We start from the raw sequence: 11,635 nt of genomic DNA, 5'->3' as shown, positions 1-11,635 counted from the left end.
AACAGATCCACTGCTGTCTGTTGCCCTGAACAGTCTAATGCCAATTTCTTATAAAAATCAGTCGCAGGACCAAGATGCTGCACAACCTTCAGCAAAAAATTAAAGAAGATCCATTTTATGTACACAGGAGAAGTAGCTTGGGCATACAGAAGTATTTATCTCAGGGCACTGATTCTTAATGACTTTAAACACAAACGCGGTAGGAGATATGGGCCCAAAAGTATCATATGCTGGAATTAGTCAAATTGTAGGTCACCTAGCTGCTTAAGACAAGTTCGATCCCTAAAGCGATATCTCTTTGAAAGGAAAAAAATGTAGCTACACATTAAAAAAAATTATACTAAGACCACACTTAGATTTTATAGATGCCAGACCTGAGGGCAAAAAAGTCTGACCAATGAATAAACTAATATAATTGGTTTCTCAGCCCAAGGTAGGCAGAGAGTATTTTAGAAACTTAAAACGGATAGTTTGTTTGAACAGTCCAACAGCAAAGAACTGTGTTATCTTGATAACTCAGGAATTTTTAGAAGGTTGGAGGCTGTATATCTTTGCAGGCTAATGGATAGCTAAACTGGAAATGAAAATTTGTTTGCTGTACTTAGAAGTAGGTACAAAAAGCCCTTTCCCCCTTTGTTTCTTCTTGACAAAATTTACCAGTTTAAAATCAACTTTGCCTCCCATGGGAATTCAGCATAAATGTTTAAATTATCATTCTTGCTTCCTCCTGGCATAAGTTTTTATTCACCTTAGGTGAATTGCTATTTAAAAAGACGTCATGAGCATTCAATTTTAGCATCTCTGCTTAGTAAAAAAAAAAAAAAAAAAAAAAAAAAAAACAGGAGAAGAAGTGCATGTATTTGGCCTAAATGAGGGAAAAACCTGCAGGAACAAAAGACCTCTTATAGACTAATGACCTTCATAAAATCTTTCCCAATCCCCCTAATTGCCAGTCCCCTCGTTCCCTAAACTACCTCATACTGACTTTGTGTATGTGTACATACACACAGATACACACCCCACAAACACAGTTTCCCCAGGGAGAACGTAAGCTCTAAGAAAGCAGGGACGGTTTCATTTTTGTCTTTGTCACCCCAGGTCCTACTGAAGTGCTTGGAATACAGCAGGCACTTATTGATGAAGAGAAATTCCTAGCAATGATTTTCTTTTTCCTGTTAAGGGCACTGAAGTCTACAGTGACAAAAGCAAAGACGAGACCTTTAATTTTACCCCTGTAACTGATATTCTCTGCTCAACATTCAGTAAGTTAAAATTTGTATAACAGTCCCTAAAACTAACTGAAAAATAACTTCCTCACAAGGATTCCTTAACGTCTGAAGGTTAACTAAGAATTCAAGTACACAAAAAATGACTGGGGTCCTATGATGAAAAGATGGGGAACGGAAAGCACTCTGGTGAACTCGATATCAAAATAAAATCTAAGATACCTTTGTGCTGGATCTCTGATTAGGATCTTCTCTGGACTGCAGGAGTCCTGCACCCAAGGAAGGTAACTGTGTCTGGAATACAGACACACGGCCACCTGTTGGAGACATTAATTTAAAGGCAGCCTGAAGTGCAGGACCAAGAGCACTATGGGTTTCTCTTGTATAGGTGAACATATTTGGTAAAGCACTCAATAAGTCTTTTATCAGCTGGAAAACAAAGATTACAAATAGTTACTAAAAAGGAAAGGAAATTACTTATCTAAAGCATTCTGGAGCATTTGTGTTAAAATTCAGTTCACTTCTTTTTAGGTTCAAGACTATATGTAACTGAAATATCAAGTCTTTCTAAAACCTAATACCGTTAATGATGAAATGTGGCTGCTTTCAATGTATTATTTGCAGAAAATCCATCTGAAACAATACATTTAAATACAGATAGCTTTTATACAAAGAAACTAAAGACTAAATGTTTAACTTTCAAATTACTGAAATCACAGCATTGTTATAATAAAAAAAAAAGCCACTTACCTCTTTGCTTTCATGTAGATTTACAAGTAAACTATCAGGTGTAGGTAAGAAGATATCTGTGGGCAAAACAGATGTTCTAATAAACAAATCAAGGTACAAAGGATTATAATAAAGGAAAGTACTGTAAGTCTTGGCTAAATTATGTTACACAGAATAGGGAATGTATCTGCATACAAATGGATTTAAATGTAACAACTAATTATAATAACAGCACAACAGAATAAAAAAAAATTAAAGTATTTTCCTAGAAAAATATTAAATTAAAGGCTTACAGATCAGGGTGTGTGTGCCCTGTAATTTTATCTCTACTGTATGTTACCATTCACTCAAATGATTTGAAATTATAAGCACATTTCACTTCACAATTCTGTACCAGTCCAAGACTGTGGTGATTTCTTTTATTAAGTATTTACCATCTATGTCTGAGACAATCAACATCTGAGGCTGTGATAATCCTTCCTGTAAGTTATAGAAATGAACCGTGCTATCGAAGGTTATGAACCCAATTCTTGTTCTCGAATCTCCAGGCAGTCTAAAGACAAAACAAACAAACAAAAAAACAACTTTCAATACCAAGTGCTTGGTATCACGGGTTTTTTTTTAAAAATGACATGATAACAACTAAATGAGTTAATCTGGGGTCGACAGAGCCCTTTCTTTTATTAAAAGACCTGAAGAAAAACAAAACAATCTTTACTGAAACCACCACAGAGAGTTCATGGGGGAGCACTGAAACCAACAGACAATGCAAGAAGAAATGATAAAACACTTAAAAAAAAAATGTTAGGCATATCTGGAATTTGGACTTGAATAAGAAAAACATCCACTTCAGCACCCAAATATTAAGAGTAAAAAAACAACAACATGGATTAAAAGATGAACCAAATGTTTCTTGTTGATTTAAAAGGGAGGGAACTTGTGAGAAAACTTGACTGCACTGTTTGCCCAGTCTTGTATGGCTGAGAAACCAGACTGCTGCTTAGAGACCAGATTTGTTTAATGCTTAACTCAGGACCTAGGTTGTGCTGACCAGAATCCCAGTCAGATCTAAAGATTAACGTGAGGAGTTTTCTCCTGCTCTATATCTCAAGTAACACATGTGTCTTATTTGGAAATTGTCTCGGTGTGGACCAATTAGCTCCTGTTTCCTTGTTCCTCTGTGTGAGCCCTATATAATGTGTATGTTACAGACACTCAGGGTAGAAGGCCACCCCACCCCTTTTCCAGCTCTCCCCTCGGCTAGATGACTTAATAAACTTCTTTCTAAATGATTTCTGTTCTGGGTTTTGCTCTCTGCCACATCAATCATGGTGTTAGGAGTGGGACACATCAATAATGCAAAGGCTACCTTCCTTCAGAGGCTGGCTATCCACTTTTTAGGTTTATAGTAGGGCTTCTTTTTATGTATGGGATGAATTAGATGGCTGCTGAAGTTCCTTCCCACTCTCCAATTCTACAGGTTTATTAACTTTCCTTTCCTGATAAACATACCCAACCATTAGCTTAATTAAAATTAACCTGTAAATAAATATCCTTGATATGGTATTAAGGGCTGTTTCTACCAAATAGGTAAACAGATGTCAGGGTATAATTTACAATTCAAACCAAGCAGAAAGACACTTGCAACACACTGGACAGTGAGTGTTATTGCTACTAGCACCTAGCACTAGCTAGGTGGTACAGTAGATACAGTGCTGGGCTTGGAGTCAGGACAGCCAGAGTTCAAATTCAGCCTCAAAAATGGCCTTGCCTGTGTGACCTTGGGCAAGTCATTTAATCTGCTGGCCACTGGGGAAGGAAATGGCAAATCACTCCAGCATCTTTGCCCAGAAAATCCCATGGACAGAGGACCACAGGGTTACAAAGAATCATTTAAAACTGAACAACATATAACAATGCATCATAATGAAAGCTAACTTAAAATATTCTCCAATAATAATCCTAAAACTCTGAACCTAGCTCAATCACATAGAAAAATGAATAAATCTAAATAGCCTTACTTGTCCAGATTTTCCAACAGCGACTGGCAGACAATTGTCAAATACCCAGCTTCCACTGCATTATGAGACACATCGAAAACAAACAAGTATACTGCAGGCTGAGGAGGACGAAGCTGGAGGGAATAGAAACAATGAATTTATTTCATAGTCATAATTCACTCTTTCATATCATACTAAGAAGACTGCAAAACAAACAAAAAACCTAACAAAAATACTGTATTAGATACTAAGAGTTTACTTACAAACTACTGAACTGACAAAGAAATACTGTTTTGTTTTCTTTTCTCTCCATTAAATTGAGTTGATATGGGCTGTGAGGGAGAGGGGCTGCTGTTCAGGAAGTCTGAATGAAACGGAACTGGCCAGGTCTCTCCTACTTATGAAACACTGTGCCAACATGGATGGAGGCGAGGAGACAGGCCTGGGAATCCTCAATCTCTGCCTCTAGTCCTCTCTGCCTAACAGATACTAGGTGGTTTCTTTGGCTATGCTCTGCAGATTGAGGTCAGGGCGCCAAAACCCCTGGCAAGCTTTTCAGAGAGGTAAAGTGGTATATCACATGTGAAAAGGAACAACTACAACTAACTTTCTCTCATCTTCAATTAGAGAAGGACACATTGGGGATGAGATTCAGAACTCATAATACAGAAAAACAACTTGTAAGACAGAGTTAGTACAGGATATCAAAGAAAGCAGAGCTGGGAGTGGGAGACAAGAAATACAGTAAGATGGCACGCCTCATTAGAGTGAAAGAAGAACTGTAGAGGAGAGTGGTGTAGACTTTAAGTGGCTACTGACAAAAATAGATAAGACAATGGAAAGCCAGAGAAAGGAAGTGGCCCAGACTATTAAGCTAACCAGTATACAGCCACATATACAGTATGGACTTCAAACTGTGTCCAGATGTAACCTCTTGAATTGTCTGGACATGGCAAAGGCTGGAGATAGGAAAGACTCTGAGGTGAAGATCCTAGTAGCTAAGAGAAAGAAGACGGCCTCATTGAGAAGAGCAGCCCCACCCAAAGGATATGATTGTGAAGGAAAAAGAAATAGAGGGGGAATGCCAGAGTTTGGTTACTGGAAGAGAAGAGAATAAAGGCCAAGCTCAGCCAGTAACAATGAAGCTGGGCATCTGCTGAACCAGAAATGTGGTACCATCTTCCACAAACTATGAATGGAGGTAGCTTGAGGAAGACAGGAAGATTCCATTTGGGAATCAGGCTGAGATGGTGACAGCTGACCTAAGCTAATATGATGGCCATACGACCAAAAGGCAATAACTGTTAGTGGTGGTGCTGGTGATTTTAGAGAATGCTACAGTAGAAAGAGGGTTGGATTTTGAATCAAGAATGCGCCAGTTCAATCCCAACTCCGTCACTGTATGACAAAAATGGGTTATATAAAATGTTTTGTAAACTTACAGAGTTTACATGATGGTAGCTATTGTTATTTATGCTTAATATGATTAAGAAATGTTTATGTTATAAATTGCCTTTTCAAAAAAATCTACTTTTTCATCAACCAACTTTCAGATTTTAAATAAAAAACAAATCAAAACACAAAAACAAACCCCCAAGCCCCTAAAACTGATCCTGTAAAAGTTTCAAAACATGGGGGAAGATTCACAGAATTCAAAACTAAAAAGAAGCACTGCAACCACAAGACCAGATAATTATAACAAAACACTTAATAGTTACCATGTAGTCTGAAGAAGCAATGAATTCCACGGTTGAATTCTGAACCTCGGGCCGTTTGTGAGGCTCTCCATAGGAACGGGTAAGGGGATTATACATAAATTCCTCAGGAACTAGACAATAATTGGGAATCCAATGCAAATCATCACTGACAGATAAAACACATGGCTTTTATACTCACAACTAAACAGTTATGCCACAGAAATTTTAATAACTACTACTTTCAATCTTGATGTTGTTTACTTGAAGACTCCAAAGAGCTTAATAATCATTGAATCACGAAAAATACCTCCCTTTAAAAAATAACCCAGGTGCAGAAATATGAAGTTCCTTTCCTGAAATCAAGAACAGGGGCTAGAATGTTACTTCCCAAATTAGCAGCATCCTATCCATCAGACCACACAGCTGCTACGAGAGAGACATACAGAGACACACTTGAAAACAAGGAGACCAAGGGTCCCTGTCAAACAGCCTAAGGAATAATGACACATAATTTGACTTCTATGATACTCTCTCCTAGATCTGAGCTGTCCTCTGCCATGCATACATATAACTTAAGACACAGGACTTTACTTAGGTATCTTTCTCTGTTTGCTTTGTGAATATTTTTTTGTTTGCCCTCCATTTACACATAGGGACTTGCTCTGAATCTCATGGTCCACTAGGTTAGGGGCATAATGAGGGTATTCTTGGCCTATGTGCTCCTTTCATAGGACTGAGGACAGAAATCACTTTACGACACAGTGGTCAGAATACATTTAAAATACATAACATTAAAAAACAAACAAACAAACAAACACCAAGTTCTACTCCCAAATACGAAACTCACCATCATTAACTCTGTAGCACAGATTGCATTTCCATCTCCTCTGATCAATGAAGGACACAAAAGGGTTGATATATGTCCTGCAAGACCGGCACCTCACAATGGTGCTTGATGTTATAACTGGTAATTGCTAGGAAAACAAAATGAAGAAGGTGTAGCACACATTATCCCAAGGAAATGTTAAATATTCTTATTGTTCTGCTCAGTATAAAGATTAGAACTCATAATTGCTTATGTGTATGGCTTGAAATGGCACCATTCCAATAATACCTCACAGTGCCTTGAGCAAAATGAGCAGCTATCCAGCTGCCTCTCCTCTTACAAACAACTAGGCAACATCACTAAAATAAGATGGCACCACACAAGGAGTAAGAACTGGCCGACAGGTGGCATGATAAGCCCAGGGAATGCCATGAGTCAGAGCTCATCAGCTGTGCCCTAGATGTAATCCTGAGGTACTTCTGTCACTGAGTGACTATGCCTGGGGGTGGCATTTTTATGAGTTTCCTTGGGTATGAGAGAGGCATAAACATCTTTGCTTATGTTCATGGTTAACTTAAGGTTTAGTTTACGTGCTTAGGCCTCAAAATCTCAGAGTTGGAAGGGACTTCAGACATTATGTGATCTGTAACAACCCAGCTGACCCAAATGGTCATACAGCCTCTGCCTCAAGACCTGTCCTAAGGAGTGGCCTACTGTCACCTGCAGATCATTCTACTGGGGGCAGTTTCTCAATTGTTAAGAAGTTTTACTTAATCACAGGCCTATAATGTGTCTCTTTTCAACTTTCACCAAAGGCTTCCAGTTCTTCCCTTCGGGGCCTCTCCCACAAGATAACAGCCCTTCAAAAACAGTTCCCATCTATAATCAAATCTTTTATTCCCTCAAGGGAAAATTGTCCCACTTCCTTTAATTAGTCTTTATAAAACACATTTGAGCTGGTCATTCTCCAGTTATTAATGGTCTTCCTTTTTAAAAAGCTGGCCTACAATTTATTGTGTCTTTGAACTGACTTGATGAGACTCTAGTGACCATCTAATAGTCCAAGCCTCTACCTTACAGAAGAGGCCTATTAGAAATTAATGAATAGTAATACGAATAATAAGAATTGTGCCTTGAACAAACTTGATATGCCCTATCCATTCTTTTGAGGTTCCTTTGTTTATCTGAAGTGAATATCTTGAAAAATATCTTGAAAAAAAAAAAAGAAATGGAATCTGATTCTTTTAGGGGGGTGAAACTGCAATAGGCAGTACTGGGAAAAACACAGTAAAAATGTAGTGGGCCCATGTAACTGAGGCCCAAAGTGAACTCATTAAGTCTACTGATGTCTAAAAACACTGGCAAACCTAATTTAGGCGTAATAGCTTTTGTATAAAAGGGAAGTGGAGCAAAGAAGAAATAACAGAATAGGGAACGTTAAATATTTAGAAATTGTAATACTCTGCCTAAAAAGAAGTTTTCCCTTAATGTTATGTCCTAGTTACACTGACTCACTAAACCTTCTGTTTTTTTTTTTCCTTTTCTTCCCTTAATATTGCAGAGATGATTTGTTCGATATGACTGATAGCTTCGGGACATTTTCTAGGACTCATTCTTACATAAACAAGCAACCTCTGTAATAATAATGTGAATGTATACAATATACAGACATACAAATATGTATGTACACATACATATTTATTTATTTCTCTCTCAATCCATCCTCAGCTGTATGACTCTAGGCAAGTCACTTAATCTCAGCTTCCTCATCTGTAAAATGGGGATAATCACAGCACCAACCTCCCAGGGTTGTTGTGAGGCCCAATGAGATAACCTTAAGGTGATGTACCATAGTAAGCACTGTATGTTAGGTATTATTATTCCTATAATTTATCTCTCTCTCCTGTCAGCTTTTACAGAATTTTGTGTCTATTTTATGCATTCCCACACTTTGGTTTCTACTTTATTTATCTGTATATGTTAAATTCTATGCCTTCCCTCCAGGGCTAGTGCTCTATCTACTGCGCCACCTAGCTGCCCCTTACCCAATTAGATCTTAAGTTTCCTCATGGCATGGACTATCTGAATTCTTTGAATTCCCTCAAGGATCTGGTGCAGCTTAATGGAAAGAGCTTTGGATTTGGAGTAGAGGGTAAATGGAATCATGTTCCAGGGTCATGTTATTTACTAGTGTTAAGACCTAGGGCAAAGGTGTGTAAACTATAAACCACAGTTTTCTCACTTTTAAAGATGTGGCTCCTAATACTGATGAGGAAATCGACTCCCTATTTCACAGGGTTGTTGTGTGAAGACCAAACAAGACAGTATATATTGGTAAGCCATAAATCACAGGGTCACACATCTAGAACAGCTGCTATCTAGTTAACCATCTCATTTTTACAGATCAGAAAACTGAGGTTCAGGTCACACAATCCCTTGGATTCCAGACCATCGCTCTTTTCACAAAACCATATGACTTGTTTAAAGCTCTCCATAAATATAAACTACTACTAATCAGAATCTACTGCAATCCTTTACACGTTGTAGATATTCGATGAACATATAACGAACTCACAAACTGGTCTCTAATTTAATTTGGAGACATACTTCCAGCCCCGACCTCTCTCCCAAACTGTCCCTTGTTTCTCTCAGTTATAATCATGTTCCCTGCTCTGTATCTTATCCAGCAATTTATTTAAAAGCTCTCCTATGAATGCACCATACATGATACTGTAAAATAGTTTTGCATGTCATACTCCACTATTAGATAGTAGCCTCTATGAAAATAGGAATTAAAACTATGCATATCCTCTACCACCATTTTGCTGCACATAGTAGATGATAATATTTGCTGAACTGAATGCTAACAAACTGGAGTACTTTTCTCTTACAAGTTAAAAACAAAAACAGGGAAGAAAAAATATTCAATCGATGTACAATACATAACCATGCATTTCTCCATCCAAGAACAAAATATAAAAATGACACTTTACCGTGAGATCTCTGAAGGGATGCAACAACAACCCTAAAGGAAGCTTAGCTTTATTCAATAAAGCCTGAGTCTGTGGAATATTTGTCAGAGTACATCGAAATGAACTGAAAGGCAAATGAAAAGAATATCATGTTTAGCTCTCAGGCTAAAATATACCAAAGCGATAGAGGCTAAGTTATAAACAATCACAGCAGTTAAGAATATTTCAGCAGATTATAGGGAAACCATCAGATGTTACTTGATCACTTTAAATACAAAAACATAATACAAAGCTCTAAAAAGAGGTCTCAGAAGCTCTCATGATGGAAAATTACCATATTAAGAACCATTCCCTGTTCGTATTCTTGTCACTGAGGGCTAGCTATCTTAATTCCACTTCCCCATGTCACTTGTTGATAAGACTTACATGTGACTCCTTATACATGTAGCTTCGTTTCACATAGCAACAAGAATAAGGTTGCCTCATCAAAGAATGAATGGTATTCCTAGCACAGTTAGCCCAATTAGAAAAAATTTCCCCTAGGCTTCAGATCTGTTCTAGTTTGAGTCATAAAATGTTCATACTGATACAAATGTGATAATACTTAACCAAAATTCCCTTACTAGAAAGCCAGAATTAAGTATTTAATAAAATGAGTCACAAATTCACCTAAAAATAACATCCCAGGCCTATATTACTACCTCAGGATACTTCCTTCTATTGCACATGTTAAAGCTAAAGTCCAACAAAGTCCTGCTAGTTTCCTATAAGGTTTATTTCTCAGACTGACTTTAACTTTCTTGTTTTCTTATGCTAACCACTTTCTCGTGCTAAGAATTCCTAATGACCCAGCAATTACATCATGAACAAAATCAACAAGGACACAAAACAAAAATTTTCTGACTTCATATAGTATTGATAAGGTGCCAAATAACTACAACCTATTGAGGCAGACAATGGATAAAGCTTTTGCAGCTGGGCAAAAATGAGGTATCTCAGATCCATGGCAATTCTGCTCCCCCCATGTACAATGATCAACCAGTATGAAGAATGTTTCCATGATAAAATTAATATAAATCAATGACAAGTTCTGAGGTCTATTCTAGTCCCAAGGTTTATACAGGAGGCCCCAAAAGTCTTAGTGAAGCTTTAAGCTTTAATAAATATTTCTGTAGTAGGGGAGATGGGAGGACCCAAAAACAAATTTCACCCACTTCATAATTCTGAGACAGTCCAATCCCGCCGACAACTCAGCAGCCCACCTCAGTTCCCAAGGGGGAAAACCCAACTCTGGTGGGGCCCACTCAAGTGTGATACAGGGGCTGGAGAAGGCTCAGAGCTGACTAGTATGTGCTTCCCTGACCAAAAGCAGGAAGAGCCAAGTAATGGAGGTCACCTCCCAAGTTGCAACTCAACTCCCCAGAAGAACAAAGGAAGAGGGCAGTGATAGGACTAGGCCTGGAGAAGGAATATGGGGACTCTGAAGAGTGGCATTCCAAAGAATGGTCTAGGCTCCCTGGGGGGAAGGCAGGGACAGGATGGATTAGCAGGTTGTTTTAAGAGGTCTCTGAGAGTGAAGGATAATTAGACATTTGGGCTTCACTGCTTCATTAGCAGGGGGACCCTTCCGGGTGAGTGTTCTGGGAGTCCCTGGCTGACAGACACCTGGCCTCATTGGACAGGCATGTGTGGCACAGAATTCCGTGGAGTAGACTCCACGAAAGGCAGGACAAGCAGGGCTGCTGTGGGAGTCAACTCAATTTCACTTACTGCTAAGGTCTTTTAGAAAGACAGGAAGGAAGCTTGATTAGGGACGAAAAAATAAAGCAGTGGGTCAAGCTAGGAAAAAGAGAAGGTGTGCTAAAAACAAATAATTCTTAGTGAAGACAAATGGCAGCTACTATAGCAAGAAGTCAAACAAATGAAAAGAACTGGAAATCAAGAAAGTTCAAGGGCTATGGTCCCTGGGAAATAAATTAAAGGTACTTACTGATTCTTAAGCAGAGTATTAATAGACCCTACATAATAGGAGCCTTTTCCTATTTAGAGAATCCTGAGTCTACTTTTGGATAGAAAGGATGAGTTTCAGGAATACATGAACTCTCATGAAGGACACCCAGGGAGCACGAGGGCATCTCATTACAAGGACAGGGAAGCCGGAAGGCACAGGGGATATTCTATTTAG

General features: G+C 38.4%; 1 protein-coding gene across 1 annotated transcript in view; it reads right to left on the bottom strand.

Annotated features, from left to right (window-relative positions):
- The window catches only part of SEC24B (SEC24 homolog B, COPII coat complex component), a 92,344-nt gene that overhangs the window by 17,982 nt on the left and 62,727 nt on the right, over nucleotides 1–11,635 (bottom strand). The window contains exons 8-15 of the mRNA XM_027837383.1: nucleotides 9,472–9,574; nucleotides 6,500–6,626; nucleotides 5,674–5,783; nucleotides 3,977–4,089; nucleotides 2,390–2,508; nucleotides 1,977–2,032; nucleotides 1,449–1,655; nucleotides 4–86 (exon numbers count right to left, since the gene is read on the bottom strand). Coding sequence (XP_027693184.1) covers nucleotides 4–86; nucleotides 1,449–1,655; nucleotides 1,977–2,032; nucleotides 2,390–2,508; nucleotides 3,977–4,089; nucleotides 5,674–5,783; nucleotides 6,500–6,626; nucleotides 9,472–9,574 — 918 coding nt within the window. The remainder of the gene's footprint in view (nucleotides 1–3; nucleotides 87–1,448; nucleotides 1,656–1,976; nucleotides 2,033–2,389; nucleotides 2,509–3,976; nucleotides 4,090–5,673; nucleotides 5,784–6,499; nucleotides 6,627–9,471; nucleotides 9,575–11,635) is intronic.

Source organism: Vombatus ursinus, unplaced genomic scaffold, assembly GCF_900497805.2.
Source record: "Vombatus ursinus unplaced genomic scaffold, bare-nosed wombat genome assembly UNPS02014821.1, whole genome shotgun sequence".
Classification (NCBI taxonomy): Eukaryota; Metazoa; Chordata; class Mammalia; order Diprotodontia; family Vombatidae; genus Vombatus; species Vombatus ursinus.
Note: the sequence above shows the minus strand (reverse complement) of the source record. Positions and strands in the feature narration are given on the sequence as shown.